This window comes from Triticum aestivum, chromosome 5A (assembly GCF_018294505.1).
Source record: "Triticum aestivum cultivar Chinese Spring chromosome 5A, IWGSC CS RefSeq v2.1, whole genome shotgun sequence".
NCBI classification, from domain to species: domain Eukaryota; kingdom Viridiplantae; phylum Streptophyta; class Magnoliopsida; order Poales; family Poaceae; genus Triticum; species Triticum aestivum.
In genome coordinates, this window is record NC_057806.1 from 311,532,581 (window position 1) to 311,558,035 (window position 25,455).

A 25,455-nucleotide genomic window follows, 5' to 3' on the forward strand; every position below is an offset into this window, starting at 1 on the left:
TTTTCTATTCTGAAAGTGCATTTTCAGTTTTTCTCGGCGAAGGCAAAAGGAAAGGTTTGTCTTTTGGGAAAAGCTTGGCTTCAGCCGGCGGATCGTACGCGGGCGTCCACCGCCTCGTCCGTGTGACGTGTGTCCTTGGGGCTCACCTAGCATTATCTTTTACGGTTTTGCAACTGAGCCCTTGTAGTGATTTTTTCACCACAACAACTTGTATGTTGCAGGAACAGGATCTAGATCCTTCGTTGAAAAAGGTGAAAACAGAAAAAGAACTGCAGCACTTGAATGTTTTTGCGACATGAACTCTCTTGCAAGGAGGGTTCTACAACACTGATTTTGTTGCAATAATGAGGACGGGGTTAGACTGTTGGTTGGACTAGATCTAACGGCTGTTGATGTGGATCTTTTCAGATTATCCACTGGCGGACGCGTAGATGGCTTCAGCCGGCAGATCGCATGCGGGCGTCCGCCGCCTCATTCGTGTGGCGCGTGTCCTGCGGGCTCATCTAGCATTATCTTTTATGATTTTGTAACTGAGCCCTTGTTATGTTTTTTCCACCGCAATGACTCATATGTTGCAGGATTTGGATCGGTATTCATTGGTGCGTCATTTTGTCAAAATCCTCTCATTGCACGAAAGTTGGCAGAATGGCACAACTTTCATTGACCTTTGTCTTATCTTCAACATGGACTCATAAACTGCCCGTGGTACGCATTAGGTACCCTATCGGTCCATGAACCGGTTCAGACGTTCGTTTTCACGCAAATTGAAGGCAAACAAGGGGGTTTTGCGGGTATTTGGACCATCGCCACACACGTGTCCTGCAACCTGGTCCCACCAGAAAACCCTCTTTCCTGAAAATCCTCGCGCGCAAAGCGATTACCGCACACTCATGCCAGTCAGCGCCGCTCCACAACGGACGTGACTCTGCAGCATTGATATCGGTCGAAGCGACGCATCGAACGAGTGGGAGGCGTCGCTTCAATGCAGACACGCGCGGCCGAGAAGCCCACTTCGACTGTTGCGTCGCATTGAAGCTGGCTTCCAACCCCTTCACCGGGCCACCGTGCCTATTTTTAGTCGTGTTCCGGCATCGTCCACATTGCATCTCTTCAAACCCTCTCCGCGCTCAGCCTCTCGTCATCTCCAAACTCCTCCTTTTCCCCACCCACCATGCCCAAGTCATGGTTCTTTGCGCGGGCAGGTGGCTCCAGCTCCGCACCACCGTCCAAATCTTGGTGGCGGGCAGTCGGTTCCAGGTCCGCACCGTCGTTCAGATCTTGGCACCGCTACCGTTGTTCTCCAAGGCCCTTGAGCTCTTCTCCGACCAAGGGATCGTCATCTCCTCCTCCAATGATGAGAACCAAGCGTCATTGCAGCAGTCGCGCCTCCTCTTGAAGGCCGCAACCACATACAAGGAGAAGAGTTCTTGCAGCAGATAGAGCTTCTGACGAAGCGATCGCTCTGGGAACATGGTCCAGCGCCACCACCGGCCCCACCACAAGCACACATGGGCGAGCCACCCTCACTACCGCATGAAGCAAGAGCCAGCGTCACCACCTCTCCAATGTGTTAAATATATTGTTGAATTCATATTTATAAATGTAGTTTTTAATGATATTGTTTTTACTACGTATAACCTACATTTTATTAAACATACATTTATTAATTAAAAAGCCATGGTCAAAATATGACCCAAAATACGGGGACTAGTAAACCCTAATGAAGGTAATCGGTCCAATCTGGCGGATCCAACGTGGTGAACACACCCGGGCACATCCAGACAACCCAAATCCGCTCCACATATTGGTTGGGTTTAATGGGTGCCATACAGCCCAAATGTTTGGGCTGGCTTTGGAGGATCCGTCAGGGTGGCAATTTTATGACCAGGCAGTGAGTGAAAGTTTGGAGAGGGTTTAAGGGATTCGGTTGTAGATGCTCTAAGCACCGCCACCGTCACTACCAATACTAGTAATAAAGACAGCCGATATACAAGACACTCCCAATGCAAAAAGAAAAAGGAGCACAAACAAACCAAGAAAGTGCTATGTAGTAGGGAGGTATCAGAAGCCCGTCATCTCTAAAGAGTACACATATATTGCCGAAATCAGAAATAGGTCTCGGGGAGCAAAACGCCACGAGTGTCCAGCAGATAGTTAATGGGAGCGGAGTATCAGTGGGTATGTGCAACACCAGCCGCTGCTCCAGCACTGCATTGTCAAATTGGAAACGATTTGTGAGCAAAACTGTTTTTTATCATATACTTGAAAACCTTCAGGGACCTCCATCTTACCACAGAAAGCAGCGGTCCTTGCTTGAATTTGTTGTGGAAGGCGAACGCGAGCGCCTTCACGCCCTCTCCAGGTCCTCTGATGAATCCACTAGACGCGTGCACAGGAATTTCATCAGACCATGTGTGTCATCGGGATTCATGACACAATCATCATAATCGAGATAATGGGCATAAACAGGAAGATTGCGAACTTACACCAGCGAAACTGAAACAAGTGGAGATCTTCTCACATCATAGACAGCAACAAGTCCCTGATATGTTTCATTACCATCTTTGAATGACACTGCCAGACGCTCTCCTGCAGCATCCCATGCTAATTTCTCTATGCCTCGACTGGATGAAGCAGTTAAAAGCATAAGTTAGTGCATGGAAGCCAGCAACAACCAGGTTGTATTTCTGGGTTGCTACGGTTCAACCTTACAAATATATAAAGCGTATATGTATATGAATGACCTCCAAGCTAGATAAGATGAAAGCAATTTGAATTCACAAAACATGTTACTTCAGAAATAAAATCAACAACACAACCACAATGTGGTTACTTTGCAATATCACCGGCTAAAATTAGCATTTCAAGACAACAGTAAAATATGTTGCATGAGGTCCACATGAAGTCAAGAGTAGAATGGCAGTGCCGCTTTTGTTACCTAACAATCAGAGAGGAAATTTCTGGAAGCTCCACTGGTAGGAGATGAGCATCTGAAGTTAAGGAACACATCATAACTGATCAGGATTCAGGAATGTACACAATAGCATACCTTGAACTGAAAGAATGCAGTAATGCCTATACCTAAAGATGGTGGCTTTGATGAGAAGTGAACTGAACCTAGTGTGGTTGAGTTAGAAAAGGATAACAATGCAACACGACCTTCTGGGTCCCAGTTTGCTCCCTGACATTAAGCAAACAAGAGTCAATAAACATCATGCCTCCAAAAAAACAGTAGCACCACAATCAATCCACTATACTGTTTTAAAGGTCTGTAAGCGACACCAGATATATGGCTGTAAGTCAAATTAAGCGTTATGCAAAGCCAATACTAACAATGTTCAAACTGAACAAACAGAGGCAACACTAATTGCTGAAGAAAAATAACTATTATGTTACCTAAAAAAGTTCAAATTACTTTCAATGACCTAAAACACATTAATAACAAAATGTAACAAATCCCAAGAAACAAATGGTGCAAAGTTGTCATACAATCATGCTAAACATATTAGCATTCAAAATAACTTCATATACACCCTTATGAAGTCAGGAATAGGTTAATTTTTTCACAAGCATGATAAGCACGCTAGATTTCATGGACTCAGGAGAATAATGTTATATACATACAGACCCCAGATAACCTACGGAGTTATAAGCATAATATACTGTAGCATGCAATAAGTTGCTGTTGATTTCACAACTTAGGAATTATGCTTAGATTTAAAATACTACAATAGCATTATACTTAGGAATTTGACTGTCCAGTCTTCAAACTTTAGTTATTTATAGAAATGTATATATCACTTACAGTTACATATCCATTGGATGAAGACCAGGGTTCTGACGTCCATGTGTTGGTTTCCCATAAGTGAAAAGTTCCATCGCTAACAAAAAAAATTTGAATTATATCATTCATAAAAAAAACAGTCATGAAAGATAGGAACAAAATATATAGGCATACAATTTAGCAGTCAAAAAGTAATCTCCACTAGGTGACCACCGCACCAATGATATGCTACTCAATCCGCGTCGTATAGGAGTTCCCAATCCTGCAACAAACAAATATGTATATACATTAATATATAGATCTGTAAAAGATAGGATTGGATGTCTGAATTTAGAAGAAATGGATATACCTTGAGAAACATCCCAAATTGTGAATGACTGGCCATTACAAGAGGCCGAGGCCAAGTATGTGGAGATATGTCAAGGGAAATTATCTAAAACCATCAACAGTTTGTAAATTCAAGTAACACGTAGTGTAAATCTTTCTGTTTGCAGGGTGCATCGTAAATATTAATCTAGAATTTACATATTGTTCTTTGCTGCCCAATCTGAAAAAATGGAGTTATCACATGTTGCCTGCAGTTCTTTTGATGTTTTCTTAGTTTTCAAATAAGAGAGATAAAATCAATGGTAACCTCCAATAGATGCCATTCTAAAAAACTAATAAAGGATATCTTCCATCAGGTTTCCAGCAAAGTGCACTGACTAGCTCAGGAGAAGAACCACGAAGAACATCCACCAGAATCCACTGACCACTAGAACCTCTAGGGAAGGCACCAAAGGAAGAAGAGGTGACACCAGATTTCATGGATGCAACATTGCCAGGATATGATGCTGACCAGAGGCATATACCTCCGCTGAAAAGAAAATTGCCAACTCAGTCAAAAAGTATATTATTATGAAATGACCAAGAATGTGGTGGCATTTTAATACTGTTCCATTATTAGGTGATACTAACTACTACGTACTTGCAGCCAACTGCAATCATCTTCCCGCTATTTGGCCTCCATTCAATAGCTTTAACTTCCTTTTGATGTTCACTTGTTAGAATGCACGATTCTTTACCATCTGTTTAGAAAATCAGCAGTTATTATGGACTTTAACTAAGTGAGTAAACATATTAGTTCATTAAAAACTGAAACAGGCACTCACAAAGTTATGCACCTCAAAAACCAGGAACGATATCCATTTATTGATACAAGAAAGTAGGCAAATCTCACCTGAATCCTCAAAGTCATGGACCGTAACCTGGTCCTTCCCAGATACAAATGCTAAACAGTGTTTGTGTGGATTCCAGCTTACTTTCTGGGTATCAAATTCTTCTAGCAGTTTTGGCTGGTAAACGAAATGTCCTTTGTCAGTATGATTGTCATGAATTTAAACAACCATAATGAGAAACTATACAGAAACTCGAGAATATTCTAAAAGAGCAGCTTCAGGATTTAATTTTGAGAGAACAGACTAAAGCCAAAAAATGGAGCAAGTATGTTAGAAAAGTGGGAAAATCATGCACAGAGAGAGACAATTGTCAAATAAGCATAAAAGAATGTCATGAAATAACATGGTAAGTTTTCCAAGCTGTATTGAGCGTGCAGTTGTAATGTAAACATATCTTGATGAACTCAACACTCTTACTAAGGATAAGTGTGCTGGTGTTGAACTGTGCTGTCATTATTTTGTGATCAGTTGAGGAAAATTAGCCACTAAAATAAGGAAAAACTGTTGGGCAAACGGAATTATCTTAATCCACCTCAATACCAGACGGTAGCTTTTGGAACTTGTAGAACAAATTATGCAAGCTCAGTAGTGAGACACAGGCGAGGGAGCAGCTCGCATGCAACCGAGTTACATAGATACCAACGTATTTTTTAGTAGCTATACACATTGGCAGTTGATGAGTATAAAATCCCACACAACCCTGTCTTCTCATACAGACACATGGTTACTTCTCGAGATAACATACTATGACGATATGGTATACTGGCAGAATCTTTTGACCATATCAATCACAGCCAGACAAAGAAATGCAGGGTTTTCTTTTTGAACATGAGGTTTTCTCTTTGGACAAGACACATTCCGGAGAAACGGTAATAAAACACAACTGAATGCAAGAATTCAGAAAACTCACATTGCAAGAAGGGAAGAGCATTTGCTTGAAGGACTCGGCTATGGTGGACACCAAACTTGTTCTGGGGACACTCTCAGGGAGCTCAGCTTCGTCTGGAGCAGGAGCCTCGTGCTTGGCTAGGAGATCATCCGGCTGGAAAGGAATTGGGCTGAACACCATCCCCTGAAATATCCACATTGTGGGCATATGAATACAATTTGGAGTAAATTGGAGTGCTAAAACTCTAAATCCTCCGCAGAGAGATGAAAGCTGATAGTCGAGGTGAAGATGAACTGACGAGGACATCCCCGTAGGCCTCCTTGGCGCGATCCTCCGACAGGGAGTCCGCCACAACTGCGACCCAATGCGCAATCGATTAGTGGTGCGTGTGGTTGTTGGGGGGAGGAGGGGTTGCAGCAGCTGCAGGAGCAAGCGGAAGCTGGTTGTGGGGGTACGTACCGAGGTCGCGGTTGATCTCGCAGACGGTGACGCCGCCCGGCGGAGGGAAGCTCGGCATCGTCGCGGCCGGCGAGAGGGCGGCGGGCTACCTTGCCTAGGGTTGGGGCCTGGGGCGCTCGCCTTCCCAATCCGAAATGGGGTCCAAGATTCAATCAGTAAGCAGACGACAGGAGGACGCGGCGGGGCGAGAGCGGCGCGGCGAGTGGCCGGGAGCGAGGCGGCCGGTGGTGGCTGTGGCGGGGAGGAGGGGAGGAGAAGACCTGCTTGACTGAGAATTGATAAACCCTTGGGGCCGTCGCGTAAGAAGCACGGGCGGTGCGCGATACGGCTTCCACCTCGATCCAACGGCTGAGAGGCGTCGCGCGCGCCTCCTCCTGCGTTTTAGAGTTCGGGAAAGAAACGTCCCTTTGCTTCTTCATTCATACCCCTCCCGCGTCAAGCACCGTCGCGTGCGCCTGCGGCGGGCGCGTCGCGTTCGTCCTTACCAGATACAGGAATCCCCTGAACACGAGACATGGCCGCTCTCTTCCTCCGCCTCTCTCACGCAGGAGCGCGGTACAGGGGGACAGGGTGGATGGAGTTCGTTTCGGCCATCCTGCACGCGTCCTGCTCGATGAATTGACTACGAGGGTTAAGGTCCCTCTCTTTTCTTTCTCTCGTTTTTCTTGCAACGTCTCTCGTCATGAATTATGTCATCTAGACTAATGGGCACCATATGATCACGTGCCACAAAACATCACAGAAGATTATCATTGGGAAAGAAGAACCAACTTCTTGCTTTGTGTTGCAGTATATAAAATAGCCAAATATAAGTGTCTACAGATCAGACATGAACTTTATTACGAGAGCGTTGCTTCATTGTACTTCTAGCTTCATCAGCCAAATGGAGGATCTGGACATTCAATTTCATAGCTGATGATTTGCTTTTATTCTCCTCCGGTCTTATAAGCATGACATAAACTAACATGATCAACATTCTTATTCTTGTGCGGGCAGTCGAATTGTATGCCACCGTATGCCTCTAACTAATTTATCGTACTCTCTATATTGTGTGCGTTGGGTATCGTTTGCATGACAAACTTAATTGAACCCTCGCTAGCTTGTTAGGTGCTTATTCAGAAACTCGCTTTAGTATTTACCGAATATTGATAAACCAAATTGAGCCCTCTATTGGGCATATTGGACCCCCGACGTGGTATTGGTCAACTGCCTCCATTCCTGGAAGCTGCAGATTCTATTATGTGGGCTAGAGCGTCAGCATCAGTTCCCTGAAAGTGACCATCCAGGCCTGATGCATGGTCAATTCCTTTGAATGTTCAAATGCAGATAAGTCAAAGTCACCATCGAAGCATCAATGAGCCAGCTGTAATGGATGCGAGGGAACCCGCCTTTATTGGTGATTTTGACGCTGGCATAGTGTTTTGATTATCTGGTCAAATGTGTCACTCTCTACCAGGACTAGCTCCGGTGGGTGCAAGTCTGACTTGGACTGCCTGTGAGGCTGTGAGGCAAAGGCATTGGCATGTACAGCCCTGACGTTTTTAGATGTTTAAGGAGTTGAAACCCCATAGCATCCTCATTTTGACTTTGGATTGATATTTTCCTTTCAGGATTGAGACAGAAAGATAGCATAAGTAGACAAGTGGTACTTGTTCAGCCATCATCTGGCGCTGCCATCTCGGCAACCATGGTTCCTGTTCTTCCAACACACCTTGCCACTGTCTCCCTTCTCTCCTTTGTCGCACTAGTCTCGAGCGCTGCAAATCGAGACATCCTGCGGCCAGGAACCTCTCTCGCCATCGAAGCCTACCAAAGTGAGATCCTGCAATCACCGGATGGCACCTTCTCCTGTGGCTTCTATGGCGTCTATGACAACGCCTTCACCTTCTCAATATGGTACTCCAAGGCAGCCAACAAGACCGTCGTCTGGAGTGCGAACCGCGACCGGCCCGTCCACTCCAGGAGGTCAGCCCTGACCTTGCACAAGGATGGCAACATGGTCCTCACAGATTACGATGACGCGGTTGTGTGGCAAGCTGATGATGATGGCAACTCCCGCAGAAATGTTCAGCATGTTCAGCTGCTGGACACTGGGAATCTCGTAATGAAGAACACCAGCGGCACGATAATATGGCAAAGTTTTGATTCACCGACAGACACGCTCCTACCAGCCCAGCGCATCACGGCTGCGACAAAGTTGGTCCCAACAACCCAGTCACGTGCTCCTGGTAACTACATCTTCCGTTTCAATGATATATCAGTGCTATCACTTATATATGATGTTCCTGAGGTTTCGGATATATACTGGCCAAACCCTGATAACAGTGTGTACGAAAATAACAGAAGCCGGTATAACAGTACTAGATTGGCAATTCTAGACAATAATGGGATCCTTGCATCTAGTGATTTTGCTGATGGAGTGCTACTTAAGGCCTCTGATGCAGCGCCAGGGATTAGGAGAAGGCTAACTCTTGACCCTGATGGTAATCTCCGGCTGTACAGCCTGAACGACTCAGATGGGGTGTGGTCAGTTTCAATGGTAGCAATCTCCCAACCTTGTACTATCCATGGTATATGCGGTCAGAATGGAATCTGTCATTACTCGCCTGAACCAATGTGTTCATGCCCACCGGGTTATGTGATGACCAACCCGGGTAACTGGACCCAAGGCTGCACGGCTAGTTTCAACATACCATGTCATGATCAGGAACCTATGAAGTTTGTGAAACTCCCGCACACGGATTTCTGGGGATCTGATCAGAAGCGCCTTCTGGGAGTTTCCTTTGAGGCTTGTAGGAACAGTTGCATCAATGACTGCACCTGCAAAGGCTTTCAATACCAGCAAGGTGCAGGGTCATGCTACCCGAAAGCTCTTCTTTTCAATGGAAAGAGCTGCGCGACACCCAGCGTGCGAACAATATATCTCAAACTTCCTGCCAGGTTGAGTGTTTCAGGTACACCTATTCCTCAGTCCAATGTATTGGATCCCGCGCCTCCTCGTCTCGACTGCAATCAGATGAGCAAAGGAATCAGACATCCATTTCCAGATTTGCGCAAAACTGGGGATGAAGAATTAAATTGGATCTACCTTTACAGTTTCATAGTTGCAATTTTTGTTTTTGAAGTTTCTTTCATGACATTCGCATGGTTCTTTGTCTTGAGAAGAGAGATGAGGCCATCAGAAATGTGGGCTGCTGAGGAAGGTTACAGGGTGATGACTAGCCATTTTCGAAGATACAGTTACAGAGAGCTTGTTGAGGCAACAAGAAAGTTCAGAGTTGAGCTAGGAAGGGGAAGCTCAGGCACTGTGTATAAAGGTGTCCTAGAAGATGAAAGGCCAGTGGCTGTGAAGAAGCTGGAAAATGTAAGTCGAGGCAAGGAAGAGTTTCAAGCTGAGCTGAGCGTAATTGGGAGGATCTACCACATGAATTTGGCCAGAATATGGGGGTTTTGCTCAGAAGGGTCACACAGGCTGTTGGTTTGTGAGTACGTGGAGAACGGATCCCTGGCAAACATTTTGTTCAATGACCAAAAGACTGTCGTGCTGGACTGGAAGCAAAGGTTTAATATCGCATTGGGTGTCGCGAAAGGATTGGCCTATCTTCACCATGAGTGCTTAGAATGGGTCATCCATTGTGATGTGAAACCTGAGAATATATTGTTGGACACAAACTTTGAGCCTAAGATCACTGACTTTGGGTTGGCAAAGTTGCTAAACAGAGGCGGAGCCACACAGAACATGTCGCAGGTACGAGGAACAATAGGTTACATAGCTCCTGAGTGGGTTTCAAGCCTCCCAATCACGGCGAAAGTCGATGTTTATAGTTACGGAGTTGTTTTGCTTGAGCTTTTATCTGGGACAAGAGTTTCAGAGCTGGCTGTAGGTTCAGGTGCAGAGGTGCATGGCATGCTGCAGAAGCTTGTCAGGGTGCTTGCTGATAAACTGGGAGGACATGAAGAATCATCGATTAATGAATTTGTTGACCCTGAATTGGGTGGACGATTCAGCTATGTCCAAGCAAGAACAATGATCAAGTTGGCTGTTTCCTGCTTGCAGGAAGATAGAAACAAGAGGCCAACCATGGAATCTGTAGTTCAGACTCTCCTGCCGTTTGACGAAGCTAGTAGTTAGTGCTTGGACTACCATTGTTTGTGAAATGTACGAATAAGGTGAAGGGTACTTGACTGCATTGTCAAGGATGTATAATAGTTGCCAGGTGCCACTGTGATGCATTTTAACATTGGATAGGTGGGATCCAGCCGTCTAGGTCACAGTGGTGAAATTTCCATGTTTTTCATGCTAATTTTGAGTTTGCAGATATCATGTTAATACAAAAGTTTGACATAGTTTTGGAACAATGTCCTTGCTAAAAGATACTTGTGATGTTTATGCTTCTTTATGTTTACTGTGACGCCCGGATAATCTTGCTAAAATAATCCCACGCTAATCAAGCCACGTCATCCCGATTACCGATGCTAAACGTCGTCAGTTCAAACCGCGACAAATTAAAATTTAAAATAAAGGCAAATGACAAAAGTTTTGAAATATTAAAACTAAATTGTTTGGGTTGTGTCAAATAATGCATAGGTAAGTATGGTGGAGAAACCACATTTTTATAAAAGGTATAAATGCACTTAAGTAATTAAAGTGGTAGGTAAAACAATTAAATATATGCATTTTGGATTTTATAAAATACTATACTATTTTGTTCAGGGTTAAAACCTTTTGTGGCAGTAGTTATAATTGTAACTCTATTTTAGGTGTGGGTTTCACTTTTTGTAGAACTATAAAATATTACATAAGTAAAAGAAAACAGAAACAAGAGAATAAATAAATAAAAGAAAATACGAAAATAGAAAATTGTAACTAAACTAAAACAAAGGAGAAGCCCCCCCCCTCTGGGCCGTGGCCCAACTGGGCCAACCCCCAGGCCCAGCCGGCCCACCCCCTCCCCTCCATAGCCCCCCCCACCAGGGGAGAAACCCTAGCCGGTCCACCCATTCGCCCCACTCCCCCATACCCCCTGGACGACCAAACCCTAACCCCCCCCCAACGCACCCACTCCCCCTCCCACGACGCCACTCCCTCTCCCCCCTCCCGATCCAATCTGGATCGAGGCGATCCGCCCCCCACTCCACCTCGCTCTCTTCTCCATCCCGATCCCCTCGCCCCCCCCCACCGCTCGTCGCCGCCGAACGCCAGCGCCCCCGCGCCACCATGGCGCCTCACCGGCGCCGCACTTCCCGGCCTCCTCCCTCTCCTTCGTGCACCGGGTCGTCTCCCCCGAGCTCCGCGCGCGCCCCATCCGTGGCCGCCCCGACCCCGTCACCGGAGGCCACCTCGCTGGTCCGCCAGCGCCGTCGTCCTCCCCTGCGTCGCCGTCGTCACCACGTCGCCCATGCCGCCGCCCGACGCCGCAAGACACCGCCGCCACCCGAGGACCGCTCCGCCGCCTCGACAACGCCGCCTCGCCGGACCGCCTCCCCAACGTCGCCGCCGACCCCGACCTTCATCGAGCCCATGGCCCCGTCCCCTACACTCCCTCGGTGAGGCCCCGGCCTCCTCTTCTCCCTTCCGGCACCGTCCCGTCGCGCCGTTTGGATCGCCGAACGGCACCACGGCCACCGCACCGCCTCCCCCCTCCTCCCGCTCGCTCGCGCCGACCGCAGCTGCGGCTGCCCTTCCCCGTGCCCCGGTGTGCCACGCCCCCCTCGCTGCGGCTCCCCTCATTGCCGACCCGCGCCCACCTAGGTTGTCCCAGGCCACCGCCCCCTCTCTTCTCCGGCACTCTGCCGTGGTCGCCGACGCCCCAGTTGGGTTGCCCTTGCCGGTCGCGCCCGCAGCGCCCCTACGGGCTGCGCCTGTGCCCGACGCCCGCTCGCCCGCCTACCCGCTATGGCCCCTGTGCCTATGGCACGTGGGGCCCGACCCAGAACGCTTAAAAAAAGAGAAAAGAGAATTAAAAAAATATATTATTATAATAAAAATAAATATATAAATAAGAAATCAATTAATAATTAATTAATTAATGATTAAAATAATTAATGGATTAATTAAGTTAATTAATCATGTTTAATTAATCTAATTAAGTAGTTAGTTTTATTAAACCCTAATTAGACTAATCAGTCAATGACATGCGGGACCCACACGTCAGATTGACCCAGTCAACTCCCTGTTGACTGCTGACGTCATGCTGACGTCATGATGACGTCAGCGTGCACTATTCTAGATAATGTTGCATTATAATAATTAAATAAATCCTGAAAATGATTTAAATCTTTTAAAATTAATAGAAAATAAACCGTAGCTTAGATGAAAATAATTTCAACATGAAAGTTGCTCAGAACGACGAGACGATTCCGGATACGCAACCCGTTCGTCCGCCACACCCCCCTAACCTATCGAACTCGCAACTTTCCCCCTCCGACTCCTCTGCCCGAAAACGCGAAACACCGGGAAGTTTCCCCCCTTAACCGGTACCACCTCATACCACGTTAGGGCACACCTAGCACCGCTCTTTGTCACGTCACGCATCGTTGTGTTTATGTTTGCATTGTATTCATTGTTTCTTCCCCCTCTTATCTCCGGTAGACCCCGAGACTGATGCTGCTGCCGGTACCCCGATCGACTACGGTGTTGACGACCCCTCTCTCTTGCCAGAGCAACCAGGCAAGCCCCCCCTGATCACCAGATATCGCCTATTCTCCTCTATACTGCTTGCATTAGAGTAGTGTAGCATGTTACTGCTTTCCGTTAATCCTATTCTGATGCATAGCCTATCATTGTTGCTACAGTCATTGATACCTTACCCGCAATCCTAGATGCTTAGTATAGTATGCTAGTTTATCATTATTGGCCCTACATTCTTGTCAGTCTGCCTTGCTATATTATTGGGCCGTGACCACTCGGGAGGTGATCACGGGTATATACTATACATACATACATACTATATAGATGGTGACTGAAGTCGGGTCAGCTCGATGAGTACCCGCAAGTGATTCTGATGAGGGGGCTGAAAGGACAGGTGGTTCCATCCCGGTAGAGGTGGGCCTGGGTTCCCGACGGCCCCCGACTGTTACTTTGTGGCGGAGCGACAGGGCAGGTTGAGACCACCTAGGAGAGAGGTGGGCCTGGCCCTGCTCGGCATTCGCGGATATTTAACACGCTTAACGAGATCTTGGTATTTGATCTGAGTTGGCTACGAGCCTATACGCACTAACCATCTACGCGGGAGTAGTTATGGGTATCCCGGCGTCGTGGTATCAGCCGAAGCACTTCAGACGTCAGCGACGGAGCGGCCCGCGCCGGATTGGACTGGAACGCCTGATAGGGTAGGTCTGCTTTCGGCCGCCCTCGCAACGTGCAGGTGTGCTATGGGCGATGGGCCCAGACCCCTGTGCGCTTAGGTTTAGACCGGCGTGCTGGCCTCTCTGTTTTGCCTAGGTGGGGCTGCGACGTGTTGATCTTCCGAGGCCGGGCATGACCCAGGAAAGCGTGTCCGGCCAAATGGGATCAAGCGTGTTGGGTAAGTTGGTGCACCCCTGCAGGGAAGTTAATCTATTCGAATAGCCGTGATCTTCGGTAACAGGACAACTTGGAGTTGTACCTTGACCTTATGACAACTAGAACCGGATACTTAATAAAACACACCCTTCCAAGTTCCACAGACAACCCGGTGATCGCTTTTCCACAGGGCGACGAGGGGAGGATCGCCGGGTAGGATTATGCTATGCGATGCTACTGGAGATGCTACTGGAGATGCTACTTGGAGATGCTACTTGGAGGACTTCAATCTACTCTCTTCTACATGCTGCGAGACGGAGGCTGCCAGAAGCGTAGTCTTTGATAGGACTAGCTATCCCCCTCTTATTCTGGCATTCTGCAGTTCAGTCCACCGATATGGCCTCCTTACACATATACCCATGCATATGTAGTGTAGTTCCTTGCTTGCGAGTACTTTGGATGAGTACTCACGGTTGCTTTCTCCCCCCTTTTTCCCCCTTTCCTTTCTTTCTGGTTGTCGCAACCAGATGCTGGAGTCCAGGAGCCAGACGCCACCGTCGACGACGACCCCTATTACACCGGAGGTGCCTACTATTACGTGCAGGCCGCTGACGACGACCAAGAGTAGTTAGGAGGATCCCAGGCAGGAGGCCTACGCTTCTTTCGATCTGTATCCCAGTTTGTGCTAGCCTTCTTAAGGCAAACTTGTTTAACTTATGTCTGTACTCAGATATTGTTGCTTCCGCTGACTCGTCTATGATCGAGCACTTGTATTCGAGCCCTCGAGGCCCGTGGCTTGTATTATGATGCTTGTATGACTTATTTATGTTTTAGAGTTGTGTTGTGATATCTTCCCGTGAGTCCCTGATCTTGATCGTACACATTTGCGTGCATGATTAGTGTACGATTGAATCGGGGGCGTCACAAGTTGGTATCAGAGCCGACTGCCTGTAGGAATTCCCCTTCCACACTCCTTGGCCGAAGTTGAGTCTAGTCATTGCAAAACTTTTACTAACATGGCTGTGTGTCTTACGGGCACACGTCGTCATTGGGTGGTACTAGGATCTTTTACTCCTCGACCTTTATTCTGGGACTCTGATCTCTCCTCTATTCGGGTTAAATGAAGTTTACTAAATCTAACATTAGGATCTCGTTATCACTTTCACCCGGAGAGCCCCTTATTACTAATGATCGTCTGCTGCACCAGAAGACCCTGAAGATACTCTCCGTGGTTAACCCGAGAACTTGTGTTCATCGCGTTTGCAATTCACCTTCCACCGCAAACCCTTATGGATAACTACTTGCATTTGTTATTCTTACATTCATCCACAGTGGTCTTGTTATTACAAGATACCCTGAAAAACTCGTCGTTGTTTCGATAATCCCTTGAGCTTACTGCCTTGCTGTTCTTTGTCACTTGAATACCCCTACGATTAATTCTCGCACTTATCGAGTATCCGCTCATCCCCCAGTTGTTCATGTGTTAGACAAAAGTCTTCGAAATACCACCCGATATTCCGAAAATCCTCAGCAACCTATTGCTCTGGAATTTCTTGTTTGCTTTCATTATGATTAATCCCATAAGTATAGAAATCTTATTGACATTCCTTGTCATTATCATTTTGAGACTGTTGACTCAATATGCTGCGAATACACGCAATCATCATTGATCCTTATAAATAACCTTTCCGGCTGAGCTTCCATTCTTTTAACTGGAATTGGTTCTCGACCAATCCAATTGTCGTTGATTGTACCCTAAGGCTATTCAACTTATCCATCCCTAATCAGAGCATTGCTTCTGATCCCTTGATTTGGAAATCATAATTCCTTTGCATTTGACAATTGAGTTAGTCAGTTGTTTCTATAATCTGATCTCCTTGCATTCTTCTTCCTCTAGTTGAGTACCGATACTCGTATCAGATCCTTTGTGGACCATCAAGTCCTTTGTTGGATTGTTATCCGACAGTGTCCTTCACATTTGATCACTTTATGAGTTCTTCATCAAGTGCTACCTTCCCACTGATTCCAATTTTTCGCGGGCTCTGAGTTATTGAACACTCAAAGACAGCGATAACTGAACCGAGTCCGCTCTACGGTTCAACAACTCTTCAGTAAGCTTCTATAAGTACGAATTTGTACCCGATCACGCCATTCCTAGCCTGTTTGGCTATATCATTGTCGTGACGATTCTAACTGTGCTACCTGGTCCTTATTCTCGAAGCACCAATTTTCGACGATGAACTAACCTTACGACGATCCTCATCGTCATATCAATTCGCCTTGAACAACAAGCTTGGTTTCGAGTTTGTGTCGTACCTTTGGTTCCAATAACCTTTCACTTCATCATTACTTGACTTGATGTCGTCACCGATCGATTACATCTTCATGAACTCTCGCGACAAAGGTGTCGTGATCATCAACATTCTGAGCTCATCCAGGATATCAATTGAATTCATGATGAGAAATACCATCCTTGCCCTTGATGAATTGTATTATCGTCGACCACTTTATTGCCCTCCCACCAACACAAGCTTGTTCATGGTTGGTGTTATCCCTTGAGTTCCTTGCTATCCAGCAATTGTTCTTCTTTACCTTGGAGTATTACCATCCTTTATGTCAAGAATGTTCTGAGATTTGTTCCACCTCTTGAGAATTCTTGACATAGAAATACTTCTCACCATCACCATTCTTTCTTGGTCCCCGTGTTAATTCCAACAAGTGAACGGTGTTGTTTGGATTCTTTCCTTCTAGCAACCCTATTTTTTTGAAGTTAATGGTCGGAAGTTCATTCTTAGGCTATTGACTATTGAATCACCATTCTGACATTGGTCGTGCAACCCAACCCATATTTCGGGCGCACCTTTCAATCAATGTTTAATTGTGTATGTTTTTCTCGAGCATATTTCCTTATATCATTTGATCTGACCAATGTTATCTCCTTGTTCACTTAATTGTGGACATCCATCTTTTGGGAATCTCGGTGAATTGCCGTTGAGTTCACCAGACACCTCCTTGTCCTCTCCTTGGGTTAATGATGGACTCCTGATAACGGAAATCACTACATAGTTCATTTCCCCGAGAATCTTACAATGTCATCTCGTCAACTTGCGTTACACCTTTTCTTCTCAGGTATCCTAAGTCTGAGGTATCCTGACACCAATCGGATCTGAATCTCGGTCAGATATGATGGTTGGGACAACTTTCCAAGAGTTATGATGATGATCCTTTGATGACCCGGTAACATGATGTCATGCCTAGCACCCCCCCCCCCGGCTGGAGGACCTATCATTATAGTTTCCTTTTTTAAGAAGGTTAAACATTCCTCCATGAGGAAATTGTAAGACTTATTCTATAAGTTGTTCCTGATGGATCCTTTTTGTTTCCAAAGTCTGAATTTCACCTATTGACCATGTCAATGCTATCTCGAAGCATGTATATGGTACTCCATTCTTCAGCCAGAACATTTGAAGCACAATGCTAAACTTTCTTTATCATTTATTCTAACACCGTTGTATCGGTAATATCATGAGATTCCTCCCCACTTACCTAAATGGTTTTCTACTTTCTATCCTGTCATGGATATCATGCTCTGCTTGTCCTTGGAAAGGATATACACTTGAAATATGTGTTTAAACACATTTTCCTTTCCATTGTCCTGTTTAATCTGATAATCATATTTTCCTTTCCATTGATTTGTTTAACCTTCCTTGTGATCCATAGGATCTAAGCAGTAATATTCTTCTGCTTATGTAAACACCTTGGTGTACAACCGTGTTAGTAAGACCCTGTTGAAATTGTCGATAGCATTCTGGTCACCACCGATGGACGAGAACTTTGCCTGTTGGTCCGCCTCGTTCAACGAGCAGGAAAATGGTTCTCTTCGTCCCTCGCCCCTGGTACCGACATTGTGCTGACATAACTGATAGGCTACCCTCTGACATGCCTTGCTATTGTGACCGTGCGAGATGTCACCGCTCCTATTTTTAACCCACATGGTGGGCCCATAACCCACAGTTCCACAGGATCGAAACCTGACTCTCCTGTACACCCCCTGTTCCCAAAGTTATTCCTCACGCGTGGCCTCGTGTGTAATTCACGAGCCACCTTCCGATGAGATCATCAATCTGGTATCAGACGCAATACTTATTCCCATTGCTCTGAACCCCTTTCACACTTCGCTTCAGGCAACGAACGATTGCCTATGCGCTTGAAACTTCTATTTTGCACCTTCTTGCTTTGCTCTCGATATTGTCTTAAATTTCAATTCGAGAGTTACTTTCCGCCACCTTCCTCGTTGTCGTCTACCAGATAGTCTACCCTGCAGAGATCCATTCTTCGATATACCCCCTTAATCTTTCGTTAGTACGATGAAATTTCCGAAGAAAGGATGATGACTTCATCATGATGACCTGAAGCAGAGAAAGGAAGACATCAATATAATGGGTCGACCTCTTCGAGAAGAGCAACCTAAGACGAGAAGAACCGTTAGAATTTCGTAACCAAAACTTTCCCCCTTATACCCCTCTTAAATCTCGGGATGAGATTTCTTGTAGTGGAGGAGAATTGTGACGCCCGGATAATCTTGCTAAAATAATCCCACGCTAATCAGGTCACGTCATCCCGATTACCGATGCTAAACGTCGTTAGTTCAAACCGCGACAAATTAAAATTTAAAATAAAGGCAAATGACAAAAGTTTTGAAATATTAAAACTAAATTGTTTGGGTTGTGTCAAATAATGCATAGGTAAGTATGGTGGAGAAACCACATTTTTATAAAAGGTATAAATGCACTTAAGTAATTAAAGTGGTAGGTAAAACAATTAAATATATGCATTTTGGATTTTATAAAATACTATACTATTTTGTTCAGGGTTAAAACCTTTTGTGGCAGTAGTTATAATTGTAACTCTATTTTAGGTGTGGGTTTCACTTTTTTGTAGAACTATAAAATATTACATAAGTAAAAGAAAACAGAAACAAGAGAATAAATAAATAAAAGAAAATACGAAAATAGAAAACTGTAACTAAACTAAAACAAAGGAGAAGCCCCCCCCTCTGGGCCGTGGCCCAACTGGGCCAACCCCCAGGCCCAGCCGGCCCACCCCCTCCCCTCCATAGCCCCCCCCCACCAGGGGAGAAACCCTAGCCGGTCCACCCATTCGCCCCACTCCCCCATACCCCCTGGACGACCAAACCCTAACCCCCCCAACGCACCCACTCCCCCCCCATGATGCCACTCCCTCTCCCCCCTCCCGATCCAATCTGGATCGAGGCGATCCGCCCCCCACTCCACCTCGCTCTCTTCTCCATCCCGATCCCCTCGCCCCCCCCCACCGCTCGTCGCCGCCGAACGCCAGCGCCCCCGCGCCACCACGGCGCCTCACCGGCGCCGCACTTCCCGGCCTCCTCCCTCTCCTTCGTGCACCGGGTCGTCTCCCCCGAGCTCCGCGCGCGCCCCATCCGTGGCCGCCCCGACCCCGTCACCGGAGGCCACCTCGCTGGTCCGCTAGCGCCGTCGTCCTCCCCTGCGTCGCCGTCGTCACCACGTCGCCCATGCCGCCGCTCGACGCCGCAAGACACCGCCGCCACCCGAGGACCGCTCCGCCGCCTCGACAACGCCGCCTCGCCGGACGGCCTCCCCAACGTCGCCGCCGACCCCGACCTTCATCGAGCCCATGGCCCCGTCCCCTACACTCCCTCGGTGAGGCCCCGGCCTCCTCTTCTCCTTTCCGGCACCGTCCCGTCGCGCCGTTTGGATCGCCGAACGGCACCACGGCCACCGCACCGCCTCCCCCCTCCTCCCGCTCGCTCGCGCCGACCGCAGCTGCGGCTGCCCTTCCTCGTGCCCCGGTGTGCCACGCCCCCTCGCTGCGGCTCCCCTCACTGCCGACCCGCGCCCACCTAGGTTGTCCCAGGCCACCGCTCCCCCTCTTCTCCAGCGCTCTGCCGTGGTCGCCGGCGCCCCAGTTGGGTTGCCCTTGCCGGTCGCGCCCGCAGCGCCCCTACGGGTTGCGCCTGTGCCCGACGCCCGCTCGCCCGCCTGCCCGCTATGGCCCCTGTGCCTATGGCATGTGGGGCCCGACCCAGAACGCTTAAAAAAAGAGAAAAGAGAATTAAAAAAAATATTATTATAATAAAAATAAATATATAAGTAAGAAATTAATTAATAATTAATTAATTAATGATTAAAATAATTAATGGATTAATTAAGTTAATTAATCATGTTTAATTAATCTAATTAAGTAGTTAGTTTTATTAAACCCTAATTAGACTAATCAGTCAATGACATGCGGGACCCACACGTCAGATTGACCCAGTCAACTCCCTGTTGACTGCTGACGTCATGCTGACGTCATGATGACGTCGGCGTGCACTATTCTGGATAATGTTGCATTATAATAATTAAATAAATCCTGAAAATGATTTAAATCTTTTAAAATTAATAGAAAATAAACCGTAGCTCAGATGAAAATAATTTCAACGTGAAAGTTGCTCAGAACGACGAGACGATTCCGGATATGCAACCCGTTCGTCCGCCACACCCCCCTAACCTATTGAACTCGCAACTTTCCCCCTCCGACTCCTCTGCCCGAAAACGCGAAACACCGGGAAGTTTCCCCCCTTAACCGGTACCACCTCATACCACGTTAGGGCACACCTATCACCGCTCTTTGTCACGTCACGCATCGTTGTGTTTATGTTTGCATTGTATTCATTGTTTCTTCCCCCTCTTATCTCCGGTAGACCCCGAGACTGATGCTGCTGCCGGTACCCCGATCGACTACGGTGTTGACGACCCCTCTCTCTTGCCAGAGAAACCAGGCAAGCCCCCCCCTTGATCACCAGATATCGCCTATTCTCCTCTATACTGCTTGCATTAGAGTAGTGTAGCATGTTACTGCTTTCCGTTAATCCTATTCTGATACATAGCCTGTCATTGTTGCTACAGTCATTGATACCTTACCCGCAATCCTAGATGCTTAGTATAGTATGCTAGTTTATCATTATTGGCCCTACATTCTTGTCAGTCTGCCTTGCTATATTATTGGGCCGTGACCACTCGGGAGGTGATCACGGGTATATACTATACATACATACATACTATACGGATGGTGACTGAAGTCGGGTCAGCTCGACGAATACCCGCAAGTGATTCTGATGAGAGGGCTGAAAGGACAGGTGGTTCCATCCCGGTAGAGGTGGGCCTGGGTTCCCGACGGCCCCCGACTGTTACTTTGTGGCGAAGCGACAGGGCAGGTTGAGACCACCTAGGAGAGAGGTGGGCCTGGCCCTGCTCGGCGTTCGCGGATATTTAACACGCTTAACGAGATCTTGGTATTTGATCTGAGTTGGCTACGAGCCTATACGCACTAACCATCTACGCGGGAGTAGTTATGGGTATCCCGGCGTCGTGGTATCAGCCGAAGCACTTCAGACGTCAGCGACGGAGCGGCGCGCGCCGGATTGGACTGGAACGCCTGATAGGCTAGGTCTGCTTCCGGCCGCCCTCGCAACGTGCAGGTGTGCTATGGGCGATGGGCCCAGACCCCTGTGCGCTTAGGTTTAGACCGGCGTGCTGGCCTCTCTGTTTTGCCTAGGTGGGGTTGCGACGTGTTGATCTTCCGAGGCCGGGCATGACCCAGGAAAGCGTGTCCGGCCAAATGGGATCAAGCGTGTTGGGTAAGTTGGTGCACCCCTGCAGGGAAGTTAATCTATTCGAATAGCCGTGATCTTCGGTAACAGGACGACTTGGAGTTGTACCTTGACCTTATGACAACTAGAACCGGATACTTAATAAAACACACCCTTCCAAGTTCCACAGACAACCCGGTGATCGCTTTTCCACAGGGCGACGAGGGGAGGATCGCCGGGTAGGATTATGCTATGCGATGCTACTGGAGATGCTACTGGAGATGCTACTTGGAGATGCTACTTGGAGGACTTCAATCTACTCTCTTCTACATGCTGCGAGACGGATGCTGCCAGAAGCGTAGTCTTCGATAGGACTAGCTATCCCCCTCTTATTCTGGCATTCTGCAGTTCAGTCCACCGATATGGCCTCCTTACACATATACCCATGCATATGTAGTGTAGTTCCTTGCTTGCGAGTACTTTGGATGAGTACTCACGGTTGCTTTCTCCCCCCTTTTTTCCCCTTTCCTTTCTTTCTGGTTGTCGCAACCAGATGCTGGAGTCCAGGAGCCAGACGCCACCGTCGACGACGACCCCTATTACACCGGAGGTGCCTACTATTACGTGCAGGCCGCTGACGACGACCAAGAGTAGTTAGGAGGATCCCAGGCAGGAGGCCTACGCTTCTTTCGATATGTATCCCAGTTTGTGCTAGCCTTCTTAAGGCAAACTTGTTTAACTTATGTCTGTACTCAGATATTGTTGCTTCCGCTGACTCGTCTATGATCGAGCACTTGTATTCGAGCCCTCGAGGCCCGTGGCTTGTATTATGATGCTTGTATGACTTATTTATGTTTTAGAGTTGTGTTGTGATATCTTCCCGTGAGTCCCTGATCTTGATCGTACACATTTGCGTGCATGATTAGTGTACGATTGAATCGGAGGCGTCACATTTACTCTGCTCCCATCTTTCCTGGTGATGCCTGATTTTCATTATAGTTTAATGTGAACCACCAAATTGTGTTTTGTTGTTGAGGAATACCGTATAACTTTTCGTTAGTTTTGGCGACCCCCATGTATCCACATATTTACTTTCAGTCCTAGAGAATTCCTCTTTTACATGAACTCCTAGAAGTCATTGAGGTACAAGATGCTGAAGGTTGTCAAAGGAATATAGTGTGCGAAGAATAATGATATCGATCAGCATCCCAGAATGATGGCTGAAGTTTGCCACATATACTCTTACCACACACTAGCAAAATACCCGTGTGTTGCTACGGGCAAAAAGTAAGAAATTCCTAAGTGCACCGCGGTTCAGATTTCTGGTCCTTCAAGATCATAGGTTGTTTGCTCACCTTAAGATTTTTGCACACCAAAATTCAAATATAGTTTGAAGTTTAAGTTACACTTCATCAAAATCAAAATTAATACTTTACGTAAGGGTCCATCAGGCAATCTCAAAGGAAACGTAATCTGGCTGAAGCAATGACATAACATACAGATAAAGTTGCAGCATGATCACACATAAGTAACAAGAACGTAGTGACACTACAAATCCATATTGAAATTCATATTCATACAATCACTCCACCAATTCATAAAGATCCGGCACCCAAGAGTATCATCAGCGGATCCACAAGAGAAGTTACTCATAGTATAGATGGCGTGATAGATAACCAAGGGTATAGATATACAAATGTTGAATTGCTTGACAGCAAACTAATACCAGCAGATCAGTTTATGCCTTTTCCTGAATGTTTATACAACATTGTGCATCAAAGAAATATGTTCCTGCAAAGCTAAAAAGCAACCAACAAAAAATTTACCTTGCATGCATTAGCTTGCTTTGGCTTTTTTGTGGTCTAAAAAGAGAAATGAGTATGTCACCAAAATGATGTCACTGTATGCACATGACACAGTATGATGAACAGATGCCCCTCTTTTACTCCAAGTAGCAAGTGTAGTCACGAGGAGATAACATTTCCTTACTTTCTTTCAGAAGGTACATATTTTTTAAGGAAAGGCACATGACTACTTTTCTGAAGCAATCTGGTGAACACATGGTAGAAAACATTGTACGTTACTATTTTCAGCTTGCTGAGACAAGAAACATTTCCATGGAAAAAACCTCTTGACACTGATAGTTCACCCATCAGGTTGCATGTACATTCTTCTTCTTTAGGTATATGCACTAAGATTTTGCTTTCAGTGAGGTCCAGAAGCACTAAGATTTCCTCTGAACTTTTTGCAGGTACCACAAACAGAACTCTGAACCCAGCATACATGCTTGGAAGCAAAGTCTCGCCGTCAGAGATCAAAGCTTAAAGGCTTGGCAAGATCCAGAAAAACACTCAATGGTGCATCTTATCTTTTCTCCATTTGACTTTGCTTTGAAGCAATTCAATGGCGTGCCCAAATTGAGACTACAAATACATGCATCCTATCCTCCATCCTGCAACAAACCAACCGCCAACACTTCCATTCCAGGCATCAACCATGGCTTCTCCTCGGCATCTGATGAAGCTTTCGGCTGCTCTTCTCCTCCTCTGTGTTGGCGTGTGTGTGGCTCGCAACAGTGACTTCTCCATTGTCGGCTACTCGGAGGAGGACCTGTCGTCCAACGACAGACTCGTCGAGCTGTTTGAGAAGTGGCTGGCCAAGCACCAGAAGGCGTACGCGAGCTTCGAGGAGAAGCTGCACAAGTTCGAGGTGTTCAAGGACAACCTGAAGCACATCGACAAGATCAACCGGGAAGTGACCAGCTACTGGCTCGGCCTCAACGAGTTTGCCGACCTCACCAACGTCGAGTTCAAGGCCGCCTACCTCGGCCTCAATGCTGCTCCGGCTCGTCGGGGCAGCAGCCGAAGCTTCAGGTACGAGGACGTGAGTGCCAGCGACCTGCCCAAGTCTGTGGACTGGAGGAAGAAGGGCGCGGTGACAGAGGTGAAGAACCAGGGGCAGTGCGGCAGCTGCTGGGCCTTCTCGACGGTGGCGGCAGTGGAAGGGATCAACGCCATCGTGACAGGCAACCTGACTGCGCTGTCGGAGCAGGAGCTCATCGACTGCAGCGTCGATGGCAACAGTGGCTGCAATGGCGGCTTGATGGACTACGCCTTCTCCTACATCGCGTCCAGTGGCGGGCTACACACCGAGGAGGCGTACCCCTACCTCATGGAGGAAGGCAGCTGCGGCGACGGTAAGAAGGCCGAGTCCAAGGCGGTGACGATCAGCGGCTTCGAGGACGTGCCGGCCAATGACGAGCAGGCGCTGATCAAGGCTCTCGCCCACCAGCCCGTCTCCGTCGCCATCGAGGCCTCCGGCAGGCACTTCCAGTTCTACAGCGGGGTAAGCATATCATCTTTCTTTTTCTTTCGAAAATGGGAGTACCCTGGCCTCTGCATCAGACTATGCACACAGCCATCCAACGTGTCACTCTTTCTAGCAACGGAAACACCATCCAACGTGTCACTGCCATGTGGCCCCACACCACATGTCGTCGCCTCACGTTGGATTTCAATCTTTGAAAAGAAGTTGGGATATGAAACCATTTCCTTTCTTGGTTGTTGCAGGGAGTTTTCGACGGTCCTTGCGGCGCGCAGCTAGATCACGGCGTGGCGGCGGTCGGGTACGGGTCGGACAAGGGGAAGGGCCACGACTACATCATCGTGAGGAACTCGTGGGGTGCGGACTGGGGCGAGAAGGGTTACATCAGGATGAAGAGGGGCACCAGCAACGGCGAGGGCCTCTGCGGCATCAACAAGATGGCCTCCTACCCAACCAAGGACAAGTGATGTTCCAGCCTCAAATCCTGCATCCAGAGGATTGAAGATTTGAACCATCCTTGAGAGTCCTTGTTCCCGATCTTTGCATTTCCCTGCTTTTTCTTTCACGTTTTTCCTTTTCTCAATGGTTCCTTTCGGTTAATGCGACGAACATGGACTGAAATAATAAAATTTATTTCCAAGTTTC

At 47.2% G+C, this 25,455-nt stretch overlaps 3 protein-coding genes across 4 annotated transcripts; 2 read left to right on the plus strand and 1 right to left on the minus strand.

Annotated features, from left to right (window-relative positions):
• Positions 1 to 1,892: 1,892 nt before the first annotated feature.
• LOC123103088 (aladin) lies at positions 1,893 to 6,518 on the minus strand. Its single transcript, XM_044524580.1, has 14 exons — positions 6,350 to 6,518; positions 6,189 to 6,244; positions 5,912 to 6,073; positions 5,004 to 5,118; positions 4,752 to 4,851; positions 4,458 to 4,640; positions 4,134 to 4,192; positions 3,959 to 4,046; positions 3,806 to 3,881; positions 3,082 to 3,181; positions 2,939 to 2,990; positions 2,487 to 2,624; positions 2,292 to 2,379; positions 1,893 to 2,208 (listed from the first exon to the last, which is right to left on the minus strand). Exons 1-14 carry the CDS (start codon positions 6,405 to 6,407, stop codon positions 2,155 to 2,157), a joined length of 1,329 nt encoding a protein of 442 aa, XP_044380515.1. The 5' UTR covers positions 6,408 to 6,518; the 3' UTR covers positions 1,893 to 2,154.
• Positions 6,519 to 6,888: 370 nt separating this feature from the next.
• LOC123103089 (putative receptor protein kinase ZmPK1) lies at positions 6,889 to 10,708 on the plus strand. 2 transcript variants are annotated; one of them, XM_044524581.1, is made up of 2 exons: positions 6,889 to 6,985; positions 7,960 to 10,708. In XM_044524581.1, the coding sequence occupies exon 2, from the start codon at positions 8,037 to 8,039 to the stop codon at positions 10,479 to 10,481; it is 2,445 nt and encodes an 814-aa protein (XP_044380516.1). In that variant the 5' UTR covers positions 6,889 to 6,985; positions 7,960 to 8,036; the 3' UTR covers positions 10,482 to 10,708. The 2 variants fall into 2 exon arrangements, 1 of the variants encoding a protein (XP_044380516.1); XR_006449650.1 differs by lacking the exon at positions 7,960 to 10,708 and adding an exon at positions 7,676 to 7,940 and having other exon boundaries at positions 6,898 to 6,985.
• Positions 10,709 to 23,932: 13,224 nt separating this feature from the next.
• On the plus strand, positions 23,933 to 25,455 carry LOC123103090 (cysteine protease XCP1). Its single transcript, XM_044524582.1, has 2 exons — positions 23,933 to 24,831; positions 25,056 to 25,455. Exons 1-2 carry the CDS (start codon positions 23,983 to 23,985, stop codon positions 25,275 to 25,277), a joined length of 1,071 nt encoding a protein of 356 aa, XP_044380517.1. The 5' UTR covers positions 23,933 to 23,982; the 3' UTR covers positions 25,278 to 25,455.